General features: G+C 38.6%; 1 protein-coding gene across 1 annotated transcript in view; it reads left to right on the top strand.

Annotated features, from left to right (window-relative positions):
- Nucleotides 1–4,705: 4,705 nt before the first annotated feature.
- The window catches only part of si:dkey-183i3.5 (uncharacterized protein LOC566445 homolog), a 36,137-nt gene continuing 23,408 nt past the window's right edge, over nucleotides 4,706–17,434 (top strand). The window contains exons 1-4 of the mRNA XM_028799403.2: nucleotides 4,706–5,303; nucleotides 6,553–6,764; nucleotides 9,911–9,971; nucleotides 11,406–11,501. Of these exons, the coding sequence (XP_028655236.2) occupies nucleotides 4,764–5,303; nucleotides 6,553–6,764; nucleotides 9,911–9,971; nucleotides 11,406–11,501 (909 nt within the window). The 5' untranslated portion in view covers nucleotides 4,706–4,763. The remainder of the gene's footprint in view (nucleotides 5,304–6,552; nucleotides 6,765–9,910; nucleotides 9,972–11,405; nucleotides 11,502–17,434) is intronic.

The following is a 17,434-nucleotide window of genomic DNA, read 5'->3' as shown; positions in this document are numbered from 1 at the left end:
CTACATTTTCATGTTGCGGTGCCACAATATTATCATGAGAATCACCTCTTTGAGGACTACTAAATGGAATAAGTATACTAAAGTACAGAGAGACAATTCTCACTTGAACCCTTCCCTAAACAGCAAGCACATTAATACATAAATTAACTTTATTAATAGAAATAAAATCAGAATATGCTAATGTAAGATTGAAGAATCTCACAAAATATCACGTTTTTCAAACCAAACTCCTTTTACCTCAGTTGAATCTCATGTCTCATTTTTCTCTAAAGCTGTTTCTCAAAAGGAATTTTAGGAGAAACATCTGTGACAAAGTGGATTATTGAATGAAACATAAATGAGAATCTCTTTTAAGTCTCATGAGCCACCAAAGATCAACCTTTCAGCGGTGCAGTTTTCCTGCTTCCTTACATTACATGGTCTATTCTATTAATTTCAGTTTAGTTTTTTTTACTATGATTTTTTCTTCTTGATTCTTGTCTAGTCTTGTTTTAATCTCTTTCAAGACTCCATATCTTTTGCTTATTATTGGACTGATGCCTTTATCCTATCCAAGGTGACTTTCAACATTTGAGATATGATCAGTTACATTTCTTTTGTTTTTCCAGTTGAAGCACAGGTAGATGAAGTGACTTTCTCATGGCCACATGGTGTCAGTAGTGGGATTTGAACACACGACCTCAAGGTTTGAAGTCCAGAGTCTTAACTGTTATGCCACACTGCAAGCCCTTTCTTCTAGAATGAGTGTGTTTTAATTGGAGCACAGCAATGTAAATTAGAGTAACTAATCGTGTTATTCAGACACAAGAAAAACAGCTTTGTAATCAAAGTGAAGTGTTTTATTGCCACAAACAACTGTCCATACATTTCATCATTTATTACTGAGCACACAATGCAAATGCTTTTAAATTGAAAAAAAATATCAAGACACTACTTGCAACATCTGAGCCTATTGTATGACTTTGTTGAGATCTCTGCTGAAACCCCAGAGGAGACACATGTGAGAATACTGGGGTATTCTGTGTTAGGAGAAAAATCTGAGAAGCATGATACAAAATAACATGTCTCCATTTTATTTCTTACAGATCTCATAGTTGTCTAGGAGAAACCAAAAAGATATTAAGGAGATCTCTTTTTTGATTTTTATTGCAGTATCACTGGAACAAGGAAGCAATCAACCTAGGTTTGGTTTGTAAGTGGCAGGACCCTCCGTCACACATTCACATTCACTCAAAAGGGCTAATATAGGGTGTCCAACATCCTTGAGAGGGTGAAGGGAAACTAAAGTCCCCAAGGAAAGCCAAAAATGGAAATGTTTAGAATGTGCAGTCTAGTATTTGAACCCAGGCTGAAGGCTGAACTAAGACTGAAAAACAACAGTACTAATCAATAAGCACGTATTTACCAGCACAATTTAATTAACAAAGGAAAACATTTCACTCAGTTATACAAGTCCAATTATTACGTAGAAAAAAAATGCAGAACTAAATAAGTGATAGTAAATGTGCCTGTTTGCTGTCCCTTAAATCTCATGTAATCCTGTTTCATACATTCTCCTTTTCATCATATTTTAATTGCCATTCATTTGGATTGCTGCCATGCTTCATGCATGCATTTCTTACACAAATCTTTAGGTAATTAAAACTGGTTTAACGTAATGTCTGCAGAGTCCAGAGTGCCAGCCATTGAAATCAACAGACCTTTAGTGCCACAAACCCAGTGCTGTACAAAAAATTGTCTTTTAAAAGTATGACACATTCAACAGCTATGGTGACAGATGGTACATTCTGATGATTTTGTACTGGGCCATTGCCTATGCTGCATTTTGTTATTTTCAGAAACTAGATAATCTGGAAAATAAATTGTATAGCTGTTGATGATTTCATATATCGATGCATGGTATTTTGGCTAGAGCTGACCGGCTGGCTTATCTATCTATCTATCTATCTATCTATCTATCTATCTATCTATCTATCTATCTATCTATCTATCTGTCTGTCTGTCTGTCTGTCTGTCTGTCTGTCTGTCTGTCTGTCTGTCTGTCTGTCTGTCTGTCTGTCTGTCTGTCCATTTCCTAACCCACATATCCAGGGCAGGGTCACAGGGAAGCCCTATGCCTTTTAGATCCCATCTGAGCAGCATAAGGGCATAAGTTAGAAACAAATTCTGCACAAGGCACTGGTCCACGGCAGAGAAAACACACACAAATACACATCAGAAGCCCATTTAGTGTCGCCAATCCACCTAACTGCCATGTCTTTGGTCTGTGAGAGGAAACCAGAGCACCTGAAGGAAACCCATGCGGAAGCGTGGGAGAAAATGCAAACTCCATGGACAGAGCACCCAGAATGTGAACCACAGTGTACTTGTTTTAAGGAAGCAGTGCCACCACTGTGCCACTCACTAGGTCATTATAATAGCTGTAAATTTAAAAGCACATTTCCCTTTAGGCATTCTATCATTTTCTATTATGGTAACTGGAAATTGGTACAGGCCTGTTAACACTCACTGGGACAGTTTTTACTCACAGATTCTAAATGTACTATGCAGTTGCATGACCTATTCTTGTATATATTATCTGATGTCATATTTAATGTATGGTGCTATAATAATTTTCCTTTTTTGCATGTTGTTGGTGATATACTACTGTCACCAGTCTGAGGGCAGCATTCAAGTAGGAATTTTATTGTACTGTGTATACACGCCAAAAAATATGAACTAAGGTGCCAGATGTGCAAAGCTATAGTATGCGAAGTGCTCTAAATACTCAAATACTGAATATTCTATTTTTCTGGTGCAGCATTTTCTTCTAAAAGGTGGTTGGAGTGACATAATGTAACCCAATAACACTGGTTTCAGTGCTTAGCTATGGCTAGAAGCCAGCCAATGCATGTACAGTTTAACAACAACACAAGAATTTATTTCTTGCATAGCCCAAAATCACACAAGGAATGCCTCAATTGACTTTAACAGGCCCTGCTTTTTTGACAGCCCCCCAGACAAGAACAAAATTCCCCCCAAAAAAACCTTACAGGGAAAATAAATGGAAGAAATCTTGGGAAAGGCAATTCACAGACAGACTCCCTTCCAGGTAGGTTGGGCATGCAATGGGTGTCAAAAAATGGGGTAAATACAACACACAAAATCAATGTAGGGCGGCACGGTGGTGCAGTGGGTAGCGCTGCTGCCTCGCAGTTGGGAGATCTGGGGACCTGGGTTTGTTTCCCGGGTCCTCCCTGCCGTGGAGTTTGCATGTTCTCCCCGTGTCTGCGTGGGTTTTCTCCGGGCGCTCTGGTTTCCTCCCACAGTCCAAAGACATGCAGGTTAGGTGGATTGGCGATTCTAAATTGGCCCTAGTGTGTGCTTGGTGTGTGGGTGTGTTTGTGTGTGTCCTGCGGTGGGTTGGCACCCGGCCCGGGATTGGTTCCTGCCTTGTGCCCTGTGTTGGGTGGGATTGGCTCCAGCAGACCCCCGTGACCCTGTGTTCGGATTCAGCGGGTTGGAAAATGGATGGATGAAAATCAATGTATCCATCCATTCATCAACTGAACCCGCTTTATCCAATTTGATGTTTGCAGGGATCTAGAGCTTTCCCTGCAGCAATGGTTTGTTGTCTTTTTTGGCACATTGTCATTCACTTTGGATCTTGCTTTGCCCCAAGGTGGTGGTGGAGTTGCTCATAAGTTAATTTATGATGTGTCAGATGCCACATTACTTATACCTGACAGGTTGCATTCATAGCTTGTCCAAACTTTACTTAAAAGTAAGTGAAAGACTTTCCCTCTTTAGAAAGAACACAAGAACTGTTTTTGCTTTTTGCTTGAACTTGCAGGTTCAGGTCGCACTTTCTTGACTACAGTTTCTAGTTTTGCCATATTCTGAAAATTTGCCCAACTGATTGACCACTACTTGTCTTAAGATTGCACTTAAAACTTTGCTGCCTCTAAATCAAAATAAATAAATCTACGGTACCAACAATACTCTCTTTCTGTGACATTCACTCAAGTCATTTTTATTGATCATGGCCAGTCCACCACACACACATTCATATCAGGCTAGTTTAGAATTTCCTGTTTACCTAACATGCACATCTTCAGAATTTACACTAAAACTGAAGTTCCTAATGGAAGTCCACACAGACAAGTGAATTGAACCCTGGACTCTGGAAATGTGAGGCATCAAGCCAACCTGCCAGCCATGTGACATTATATAATTTGTAAAAACAACAGAATAGCTCAGCACCCTGAGATGGAATGGCTATTTCCCAAGTCGAAGATTTGTACATAGAGGTTATATACTTTCCTGCCTCAATTTCAATTTTCTAATACCCCACATGCAATATGTCCAGGCATTTCTGTAAAGGTTTAAAGTGCATATAGAATGTGCTTTTAATAAATCCAATACACCTTAAAGGTAGAAGTGTAGTCACATTTCAAGCAATCATCCCAGGAATGGGGTGTGTTTGCTGAATTTGGAGTTGCCTTTTCAATCAAACTATGGCCCCAAGCCTAAAAACATTCAAAATGTGGATTTTTTGTGTGATGGATGGCATTTAATGCCCCTAGGTGAGACGCAAGCTTTTCTTGGCTGGATCTCTTAGAGTATTTTTTTATTATCTGATGCTGACACGAGATCAGCAAATGGGAAGGCAAGTTTGTGCGTCTCTCATTCCAAACCACATGTATAAATTGAGGTTGTTCGGCCAAGGCAAACTGCCTTCCTGGAGGATTCAAGTCATAGATCTTACCCCGTTCTGAGCTAAAATGAATGATTCAAAGTCTAGAATTCAAGGAGGAGCGGTGAGGTTCGGTGCCACATATTCCGGCAACCGAATCTTCTCCGGCAGCCGGAGTGGAGGAGGAGGAGGTGTTACTTCCTTTGGGGTCTCCAGAGCATTAGGGGCTGGAGCGGGAGCAGGATCTGGACTTGGCCTCAGAGGAGGCCTTGCCCTTGGTGGAATGGGTGGTGGCTTCGGTTTTGGTGGAGGATTAGGTCTGGGAGCAGGGGGTCTTGGCCTTGGCATTGGATTGGGATCAGCAGGTGCCCTAAGTGGCCGAATGGCTAGTATGAGAGCAGGAATTGCCCCGCTGAAGGCTCGTCTTGGAGGGCGTAGTTTTAAAATAGGCAGCTACGGCTTTTCCCCATCTTTTCTTGTCACTTCAAGAACAGTCGAGACAGGAATCTCCGACATTCCTTCGATAGACCCCTCTTTGCCGTCTGTGGATGCAGTCCAAGTTACTCGGCTGAAAGAGAAAGAGGAGCTGCAGTTTCTGAATGATAAGTTTGCATCTTTTATTGACAAGGTATGTGCCACATTCTCTTTGACCTCTGATTAAACAGTCTTATGTGGAAAACATGATAACAGGCAAACATGAAGCAAAATGGTTTTAGAATTGAATGCATCTGTAGTCGTATGACCCCAATGATAATACAGCATAACCCTGCGTGTCTTTGAATAAAAATGTTTATCTGTTCAGTCAGCATGCACTAAAATGTTTAAAGTAAAAGAAAGAGCCAGGCTCATCTATCTCTTAAGACATTTTTTCATAAAGATTCAATAACTTGCAATTGCAAAATATGTGTCAAAAACTGTTTATAATGTTTATATATACTTGTGGAATCAAATGACGAGCATTTAAACTGCTCTTTGTGAGGATGAAATCTGACACGAAAATGAAGGTGTGCGATTTTATTGGTCTGCAGTAACATAATGTTCCTGGGCTAGGAGCATATTTTATCTGTGATCGCTGAATTGCAATCCTTACTTTTGTCTTACTAATTGTGTGAACTGCTAGCCTGACCTCCTGTGCTGCATTTAATTATTTAAATTCAGATTATTCCAAAGATTGCTCTAATCTATCTTCATTTATGACTGTTAGTAGACCATTTAGTCAGTGAGTCACATTGCACTTCTGCAGCACTGCAATAATGACTGGCTGAAAGTGCCAGTGGGAGACCGACACCTCCGGGTATGAGTGTTCCAAACACAAAAGCCGACCGGAGCCTTGCCAAGCTGGGTTTGTGGAGCAGATGAAGCTAAGTCAGATTGTTTCCGATGGAATTCCTGGCAGTAGCAGTATCTCCCTCAGCATGCTCCCTATTTAAAAGGCACAAAGAAAAATCCTTAAAGTGCTGCAAAAATAGAATTTAAAGGAAATTTGCTGAAGATTTACCAGTGAATTTTGTTTCTAACAGTAAACAGGCGGCATTTCCCAATGTAATAAAAAAAAAGGAAGAGAAAGAGAGCAAAAGCCACAGCATCACCCTACGGCATGCAAGATCAGATCACAAATTGTCATGCTTATTACATTTTAGCTTTCTCTAATTTGTGGGCATGTCATGTTACAGTTTTGATATATGAAATATAGCTCTGCATAACCATAATCATAATTGCTCCTTCCAGCTGCCAGAGTCAATAGTGTAAACTGACTGAGGTTTCCATAGAGCTCTTTATAGAAAGACAAACCGGGAACAAGTAACTGAATGGAATTCGAGCATCACAAAGAGATGTCAAAGATACTAAACAACATTTGTATGTTGATCATACTGTAGGTCCGAAACTTAGAACAACAGAATGCCATCCTTAAGGCTCAGATCACAATGTTCACCAACCCTGAGCAGGCAGGAGCAGGCAACTCCACCATAATTGTGACATCAGCCATTGGAGGCTACAAAGGACAGATTGACAACCTGACAGCCACAAAGGAGGCGATGACTGCTGAGATCAATCACTTAAAGGGAGTGATTGACGATGTTCAAGCCAAGTAAGTCACTCTTTCACATCTACTTATTGTAAATGAGAGGTGACACTCTCGAGGAGCAATGTGACTACTATTTCTAAAACACCATGTATCAGTATATGTATCAGCTATATCAGGGGTGGGCAAAGACATTCCTGGAGGGCCGCAGTGGCCGCGGGTTTTTGTTCCAACCCAGTTGCTTAATTAGAAAACAATCCTTGCCAATAATTACATTTCATGGCTTGTTGGTGCTTTAACTCTGCTATGTCAAGTCATTCTCATATCCTATATTTTTTTTCCATTGTAAGGATATCATCCAAATACTTTGAAGTGTAAAACGGATGGGTAATTCTGAATCCTTCACTTTTTTCTCTTCTCTTTCCTTCCATGTATTTAATTAAACCAAATAGTGCACGATAAATACACACAGGTGTAAAGGGTAACAAGCAAAATGGATAACTGCTGGTTTCTTTTGTCATTTGCATCTTATTGCTAATAAGGAGCAATTAAAAACCAAGAATGAAGCTGTTTAAGACTTAAATAAGCAATAAGGGTTCAAAATCTTAACGAGGGAGATAACTAAAATGAAGCAGAAGCGTTTCTTGAGCAATAAGTGCTTCTTATTAAGCAATTGGGTTGGAACAAAAACCTGCAGCCACTGTGGCCCTCCAGGAATGACTTTGCCCACCCCTGAGCTATATAGTGCTTTTCATATGTCTCTATTTGGCTGTAACCCTACTTACCTAGTAGTGTTGGGTATGTAACAACACACCATAAGGAACTCCATCAGTTGATATATTCTAAATATTCAGCCATTCTCTAGTGATTTCTTCAATTTCTTGTTTTTATTTCTAAAGAGGTATACCTGAAACAAAGACAGAAAGAAAGTTTGACTAGTTCTACATTTGAAATGTATGTATTGTACACATATCTATCTATCTATCTATCTATCTATCTATCTATCTATCTATCTATCTATCTATCTATCTATCTATCTATCTATCTATCTATCTATCTATCTATCTATCTATCTTTATAAATAATACGCTAGTGTGGCTGTTCATTTGTCTGTCCAGGATTTTAAATCACCTGTAGCTCGCAAACCATTTGAACTAACCTGAAATTTGGTACACATGCACTACATGACATCTACTATCCACTTTCAGGGTGATGATTGACCTCCAAGGTTATTCCTCTTTTTATTTTTATTTTATTTTATTGTACAATCAACTCTCAGCAGAGGCCATCAGGGTGGCCATGTGGCACTTGCGTTCAGGCGCCATTCTCATCCCTACCACCTTCGCCGTCACTTTCCCAACCTCTTCATATCTTAAATCATTCTTGAGGCAGATTGAACACTTCAGTACCTGTTTAAGTGAAAAATTAAGAAAACATACTAAGTAATTGCAACACAAACACTGACTTAATCAGTTTTAACGTGAAAAGATGTGGACGAAAAAAGAAAAAAAGCAGGCTGCTAGGGTGGAGGATAGAAGAGCTGCTCAGGAAGCAGCAAGCCCATCATCCTCTGAGCAAACGAATGCTAAACGTACAGAGAAAGAGGAATGAAAACTTGGAATGCTCAAGTCAAGTGTATTCACTGTACGTTTTTGTGTAGTGTGCTGCTACTGGTCTGTCTATAATTAATCACACCTTATCTCTTATACTGTATATTACTGTTCATATCTATCTATCTATCTATCTATCTATCTATCTATCTATCTATCTATCTATCTATCTATCTATCTATCTATCTATCTGTTAACTTTATCTATTAGTTTATAAATTATTATGAGGTGCTGGACAGATATTGGAGAATTAGAACCAGTCAGACTTTCTCACCTAAGGCTCCGGCTTCCTAAATATCTTTCAAATGGAGCTTACACTGAGTGAGTGTGAGCACCTTGAAATCCATCTCTGTAAATATATTACTAGCTGAAACACAAATTCAACATAAAATGGATGGAATTCAACCAATGCCCCCCAACCTTATACACTATGTTTATCAAAATGCAAGCTACAATTCTGGTGTACTTGTCATTTTCACGATAAGTCATTATTCAAGAATTATCTCTGATCTAAAGGACATAAAGGTTAAGTGACTCCTCTGTGATCACCCTATGAAGCAGAATGCGAGTGCCATCATTCTTAATTTTATTCTTTAGCCTGAAGCGTTTCCTTCTGACAGGAAGGTATCTCGTGGAAATCAATCAGTCAGTTGGGCTATCACTTAACTGATTTGTCTGGCTTTTTTATTTGTGATAATGATTACAATAATATGGAAAATACAAATTAATAATACAAGTATTTTTGTTCTCTGAAGAATAAAGACATGAACGATGTTTGTCCCCTACTAACCACACCTACTACTAAGAAATACATTGATGTATTATGATGTATGTAATGTAATTTACTGGACCTGTATTACAGATATTAAAAGAGTAAAGCTTTTTATCAGTGCCAGGATATCTTACAAATTTTATTTACAGCTGATGGCCAGCACTCTTTGCACAACAAAAAACAATAATGTCATTTAGAATGATATGAAAACATGTCTCTGTTTCTGCTACAGGGAAGAAGTGATACATCACTGTTCTAATCAGAACCATGACTGTGGAATTAAATTGGCTCTCTAATGCTTTGATCAGATTTGGTCTATTGCTTATAAGGTTGCCTAGATCACTACTGAAAATAATTATAGGCTCTGTTTTTTAGACTGAATTTGGCTTTTACATATAGACAAGTGCAGAGCAGCTGTCTGCCTCACGGTTTGGCCCTCAGTTCACTTAGCTGTTTAATAAGTCTGGGCCTGACTGACAAGAATGACCCGCCGCACATTGCATCTCATTCGACTGCAGACAATGCAATTACATTTGCAGATGCAGGTGCCACAATGGATATTACAAATCTTTAAGAGACATTTTAGAGAAAATAAATGACAAAGAATACATTCACCAAGTTCAAACTATGAAAATTTGTTGTGCTATATATAGCAGAGAGTGTTTTCCTTTTGCTAGCAAAGAAGTCATTATTCACAACACAAAAAACAATAATGTAATGAAATGAAGCTGTCATCATTAAATTTAATAGCACAGCAGGAAAATAGCATTGATTTATTACTCAAGGATACATTTTTTGCATTATGTTTATATTTTGCAACCTGTTTGCAGGTATGAAGAAGAGACCTCTGCTACTAAGGCTCTGGAGGCTGAATGGACAACACTGAAGGAGGTAACAGTTTATCAAATTAGTAATGGTCATATACTAGATCTGAAACACCATGGCTCCTTCATTCCTATTTATTTAATTCAGTCAAGTTAACATTTCATAGCCTCCATGACATCTTTCTGTTACAGCACTAAGTAACATATTCTCATATATCCCATGTCCAATGTGATTGACTGCAGGGGCCTACATCAGTGATCTTTGTGATGGGATCAATTGGTTTCTATCTTAAAGTATTGTCCATGTATATCATGTAGATTTTACATGGTGATTAGTGCCTCCTCACGGGCTATGGCCATTTCTTAGTGCTGTTGTTGCCATAATTGAATTTGGACTCATATGACCTTAAAATCCATTTTAGTAGCAATAATAAATAAATGGATGAATATACAGGGAACACTATGTTCAACAAATTCCTTTCACCTCCTGCTTTCTCTTAGATCTAACTGTGGTCCTCCTTCAAAGCCATGACCATTTTTCCATTCAGACATAAGCAGCTTTCGGAAATTCAGCATTTGTTTTCACTTATTCTCTTTACACAGATGGGGATGGTCAGAATTCCACTCTAGAACCAATAGTAAATTTACACAGGCTCATATTTTCTTGGCATTGGTGTGACTGCTTCCTCCTTCAATATGCTAAAATAATGTCCAATCAGGGTATGATTGGTGGTGACACATAGCACTTTGAGCTATGTAGCATTCATGATGTCTTGCTGATGCATCTTCTTCTTAGAGGTAGTCCACAAAAAATGGCTGTTTGACTGTACTGCTACTGTAGCAAGTACTGTAGTACTTTATTAGTATGCTGCTGCTGGACTATGTGAATTTCCCCTTGGGATTAATAAAGTATCTATCTATCTATCTATCTATCTATCTATCTATCTATCTATCTATCTATCTATCTATCTATCTATCTATCTATCTATCTATCTATCTATCTATCTATCTATCTATCTATCTATTATCCAACCCGCTATATCCTAACTATAGGGTCACGGGGGTCTGCTGTAGCCAATCCCAGCCAACACAGGGCACAAGGCAGGAAACAAACCCCGGGCAGAGCACCAGCCCACCACAGGGCACACAAACCCACACACCAAGCACACACTAGGGACAATTTAGAATCGCCAATCCACCTAACCTGCATGTCTTTGGACTGTGGGAGGAAACCCACGCAGACACGGGGAGAACATGCAAACTTCACGCAGGGAGGACCCGGGACACGAACCTGGGTCTCCTAACTGTGAGGCAGCAGCGCTACCACTGCACACCGTGCTGCCTCTATCTATCTATCTATCTATCTATCTATCTATCTATCTATCTATCTATCTATCTATCTATCTATCTATCTATCTATCTATCTATCTATCTATCTATCTATCTATCTATCTATCTATCTATCTATCTATCTAATGAATATTTTGACCTGTCTTTTCAGGAAGTGGACACTCTGTACCTTACAATTTTTGAACTTCAGACTAAAATAACAGGCATTGAAGATCAGATTGTTCTTTCCAAGCAGTTATACGACTCTGTAAGTATACAATATAATGCATGTATTGTACATGTATATTATTTGCTATGGCAACTTGTGTTCTAATGCTTTACAAAATAAATGAAAATATATTTTAAAAGTTTGAAACAACATATTAATAAACAAAGAAAAGAAGAAAAGAAATGTACTGTGTATAGAAGGCTTCAGTCCAATAGTAAGTAAAAAATATGAAGTCTTGAAAGAGGTTAAAAGAAGACTAGAGAGAGGTCTATCAAAATATGCCATGCTTTTCAATTCAAATTCTTAATTTTCATTCCTTTTACCTCTTCTATATCTCAGGTCTACTTTTTGTCTGAAGCTATTTAAGGAATCTGTTGATTTAAAAAAAAAAACATAAATGAGGATCTCTTTTAAGTCGCATAAGCCATCAAAGATCAACTCCTGAGCAGTAAAGGTTTCCTGTGGGTAAAGGGATAATGGACAAGGGGCCACTCAAATGCAAAATTAGCAATGAGACTTTATGTCCTTTATTTTTTTTTGGATAATTTCTTGTAAAGCACTTTGAGCAGTATATCTTGTATGGAAATGTGTTATAGACGTAAATGCTGTTGTTTTTGAGTACTCCAGTACAATCGTGAAATACAGTGTCGCAATAACGACCATGAGACATTGCGAAGGTTTGGGGCAGCCACCCATTTAATAGTTCCCGGCTGCAAAACTGATTCAAAAGTAGCGACATATTTATTCAACAGAGTCCACAACAGAACTGAACTCTCTTCAGGCAATATGGCGGCTTTAAAGGCCAGCAAAGGAAGTGATGTCATCAGCACCAGAACCGGAAGGGACGTCATTGGCTGCCCCAGAGACGGGCGGGATTTCCCTAGACTGGTCTGCAAAAGATCGAGAGGGAAAGTTAGTGCACTTTGCCACCCCCTGGTCTGGCATGGAATTACATGTATTCAAGCCCTTTGGTTGTCTCCAAAACACACGTGCGTGACAACAGTTATTTACAATAAATACAATTAGTGTACATATTTGGAAATGTGGGATTAATGGCTTTATTTAATCAGGATATCTTAAACAAAAAAGTATCATTTTATATTACACCATTCTTTAATGTATACCAATTTTCAATTTGTATTGCACCCTTCAGATAGCGCCCTATTACAAGGCACTACATAAAATAAAAAAGAACAATTAAAAAACAAGATAGATTATCCATCCATCCATCCATTTTCCAACCCACTGAATAAAAACACAGGGTCACGGGGGTCTGCTGGAGCCAATCCCAGCCAACACAGGGCACAAGGCAGGAACCAATTCCAGGCAGGGTGCCAACCCACCGCAGCAAGATAGATTATCCAATGCAAAATAATCTGCATATTTTATGATGGCAGAGGGATGACAAGATGGAATAACAACACAGAAGGAGTACTTTCAGCACAGCACAGTTTGGCATAGAAGGTTAGGTAATAAAAGTACAGCCTGATTAAAATAAAGAGAAACAAAAGTTTAGTTTATAAGCATGAGTTGAATGTGAGCACTGATGGAGTTTCACAAACAGACTCGGGGGGCCTAATTTAAGCACCGATCAGAAGATTAAATGTTTTCTTGTTTTGTTTTACAACCGGAGCATAGCCAGGGGAAGTGACCATTTATGATCAGTTGTAGGTCACAACTAAAGAGAAGCTCATCTCACATCAGACATCAGTTGTTCAATTATTGTGCAAGCACATGATATAATAACTGAGCATCTGTAAATGGCATGATGTTAAGAATTACAATGCTCTAAAGGACTCCTGCCTAACAGGCTTCTCAACTGTGATGGTTTTCAAGCACTAAATGTTTCCAAGCAGACGTACAAATATCTGTTCATAGATTAATTATTAAATGTACTTAATCCTATTCATGTCGGTTGGAGATGTGATGGAGATCGTGTCATGGCACATTAATGCATGTACTGACTCTCCCCTGTTCAAAATAGTCATTAGTTAAAAGAATGGAGGACAACTGGAGCACACAGAGAATAGCCCCTGCATTCTTGAGAATACGTGAAACTAAACCCAGGACCCTGGAGCTGTGAAACAGCATCTCTGTTCACTGTACCACGATGCTACCAACTTAAAATATCCATCCACCCATCCATTCATCTACATGATTTCCTAATCCACTCTAGGGTTGTATGAAAACAGAATAGACACAACTGGGTGCCAGGTGGAAACTAACCATGAACCAAATGTCAGAGCACACATCCATACTCACTCACGCTGAGCTATTTTCGTGTCATTACAATATATGTGATGTACTCCATGTAACCCTTTATATACTAAACTTAGCATGTTATTGGGTGCACATATTGTTTCTGTGACTGAATATTCTCTTTATAGTGGGAGACATTCAAAATATACCTTTGCATTTATATATTGAATATCACTTTTATTCTTGTCATCCCGGGTTTTCTGAAGGTAGACTAGATATTAAGATGATGTCTTCTCACACTAAGCTGGTAACACATTGTGTAAAAGGAGAAGCCAGTAAAGCCAAAAATGTAATAAGTTTCCAGGAAATGCTGAGAACAGACATATAGCAGGAATGGCTAGTGGTCAAATGAAGAAATCAAGGCATGGAGCAAAGCCATCCACACAGAGCCAGTTTAGGATGTTGCAAATATAAGCAACTGACAAAACAATGGGAGCATTCTTTCTGTTCTCAACAGGGTTTATTATTCCTAAGTCACATTACGCTATCTAACTGGCCATCAATTACTCCACACTGGGCTTGCAAGACTGGCGAAGTCGCCATGCACAGCTGCCTTTCATACTGTATGTATTGCATTTATTTGAATTAAATGAGAGTTCTTTGATTCCCCGTGATCTCCTCCTTAAACATTAAATGCATTTATCACATTCCCAGTTTCTACTATTATCTGTGTTGAAGGATTCTACTGTCTTATATGCTGGAATAGGATGGCACAAATATTTACTTTTGGTAGGCCATTGTACTGTCAGAAAAGCTGCATTAAATGTGCTTTTTGTAATATCCATGAGGAGACCCTGTTTACAAAAATTAGTCTTTGAGCACTTTACAAATGGTATACAGTAGCTTCCCATAGGGATAAAAGACAAACTCATTTGCTTACTGCCCATATCGTATCAGTGTTATTTTCGAAATGCCCTTCTCAGGAGCTCTGAGTTGACGTAGTATATGTTATTAGAATGTCTTTTCATCAATCATGGAAATTCAAATGATCTGAAAGCCTTTCAGCACCATCTTCTGCCTTGTTCAGCTAAAATCAATCAGGTAGCTACAGGGAATGGTAATGAAGGTGCAGGCTGTGAATGTTAAAGAGCTTTTAAGTGATACTGTTAAACATTCTGGTGAGTACGTCTCGCAGACCTGAAGTGTATTAACTCCCCCACTCTCTGCAGCCCAATGCTAATTCGTAGCAGTAGGAAATGTGGTTAATTAGCCCAGACAAAAATCTTCATGAAAGAGGCTTTGTTTCTTTAGTTATCTGCGATCATTCCTCTAGTAGCTCCTAATGCCCCTGAAATGGGCCAAGCGTCCCAGTTCAATACTCATGGTGCGTCATTAGATCAAATCTGCTGTCTCTGATGGGAAACAAGAATGAATATTTAGCAGCACACACTGTGCCATCTTTCCCTTTTTTTAAAAAATGTGCTGAAAAATGATAATAAAAAGACAAGAGGAAAGAGCTGGAGCTGAATAGATAGCACTAGAGAGAGGCAGAGAAAAATGGAACCAGCTTGTAAAAAATCCTTTAGCCAACTGCAACAAACTCACCAGTGAAAAAATATACGTTCATATGCAGTGTGACATGTCAGAGTCAGTTCTTCTGCCAAAATTAAAACAGCACTGAGTACAGGGTGGCACGTCTATTTCATATCAGGTGTTAGAGGCCTACTGAGAAAGAAGATAGGCGGTTTCTTTTTTATTAGGACTTAACAGAATGCTCTTTTTCTTCCACTAAATAAAACTGGTTTAAACTTTCATGCCCAATCAACCATTCAATTCAAACTTTACAAATCAAACAGCTCAGCGAATGTATTTTTAACACTGGAGACCCAGCTCAGTTGTGTCTGCTTGCGTGTTTTTCTGCGTTCTTTGGTATTCTTCACTACTTTCCAAAGCCATGCCTGTTAGGCCAAGTGGCAACTTTAAACTGGTGCCATGTGAATGAATGCGAGTGATTTACGCTCTGCTGGACTTGCATTTTGCTCCTGATTAGTTCATACATTATGCCTGATGCTCCTAGTAAGACTCTGAATTAACCAAGTATGATAATGAAGGATTTATAGTAAGTATTATGACAAGGTGCTTTAAAGAAAAGGGCATATTACAAATTAAACAGAAAGTAAGATCAATTACAAGCCAATCAGAGGCCAAATCTTGGGGTTAAACACTGGAAAGAAACTGTAAATTTAATTGAATGTTTTGACTTTTTATCATTTTCTATGCATTTTCCTTGATGTCAAAAAATGATTAAACTCAGGTCTAAGGGTTTCAGAGCTGAAGAAATCCTGCAATCACATATATTTCCTGATTTGATGTATTTTTAAAATCATTATGTTTTTTTATTTTCAAATAGTTATTTTTCACGGTTCCTTGTCATTGTTAAGCAGGACGGTCGGGAGTGTTTGATGTGTGACATTATTATCAGGTCAGCATAAAAGATCAGCGTTGTGAGTTTTCTGGTTTGTCCAAGTTTGCGTGGATTCAAAGTACATAGTCTCTAGCGTAATTCTTTTCTGCATATTTTGATCTCTGGTTATGAAATCTTTTCTCTCTTTATGAACATATCTTTTATCTTATATTTTGCACAGTTTACATGCATATTCTGGTTTTTGAGTCTCCTGCTACCACCCTGACGACAACGTTAGTTTTGGACTCTTAGTTGGTTCACTAAATTCTTAGGCTCACAGTAGCTAACCTTAACTAGTTTATACTTTTCTCCTGATTCCATTTCCTCCCAAAACTGCTGTTTCCCTGTTCAGTCAGCGCAGTAGAGGGCAAAGTAGAATGAACATGTGAATGAAAGGTACAAAAAAGTCAATATAAAAATAAATGAATACATATGAGCATATACTGGAAAGGAGACATTGTTCTTTTTATCCTTGAAGTTCACCTTTTAAGTACTGGTCAGGTCTCACTCATTTTTAAAGGCCTAATTAGGCAAGTAAGCATGCTATTCTGTTTTTAGGATATAGCAGAAAGGAAGCCTTTAACTATGCAGTGGTGATGTCATGGTCATGGTTTCAGTCTGTATCATTATGCAGATGAAAAAACACTTACCAAAACACTGTTTTGAGCAATGAGATATCCCAAGTGCATTAGACCATTGTAGCTTGATTGATGACAATGTCCATTATGTGACTTCTGCAGTAGACGACTTGAAAAATCTCTAAGAAGAATATATATAGGTAAATATGATAGAATCTAGAGTTCAGAATTCACTCTATTGCATAGATCTGCATTCCTCAATCTATCTTTCAGTGATACATCACACACCCATCTTATCATACAGATCTGAGACACAACTTCTCTAGGTGATCAGAGCACCATACCATACAGGCTATGAAGTCACCTTGGAGTTTATAGTAATGGTAGTACTTTTCTAAACTTTACCACCCTAGTCTGATGATCACTGTTAAATCTGCTCCCCCAGTATAGCTTAACATATCAACAAGATAGCAAAACTTACCAACCCACTTTAGTTTTATATTACCTCCAATCACAAAGTCTTCAGGGTCATTGACTGTCTGTGGGGTTCCACTGCTGAATCTTCTGCATTCGAAGGAGATGTGGATCTTTGCCAGCTATTCCTTTATGCCCTTGCACGTTACGTAAGCTTTTATCTCACATTCTGTTCACTTTAGAGTTTGAATCTACACCTGTAACACAAACACTACACTGCATGGCCACCTTCCAGATTCTTCTACAGATCCCATCAT

The sequence above is a fragment of the Erpetoichthys calabaricus genome, chromosome 4 (genome assembly GCF_900747795.2).
Source record: "Erpetoichthys calabaricus chromosome 4, fErpCal1.3, whole genome shotgun sequence".
NCBI lineage: Eukaryota > Metazoa > Chordata > Cladistia > Polypteriformes > Polypteridae > Erpetoichthys > Erpetoichthys calabaricus.
The sequence above is the reverse complement of the archived record's forward strand: the minus strand, read 5'-3'. Positions and strand labels throughout refer to the sequence as shown.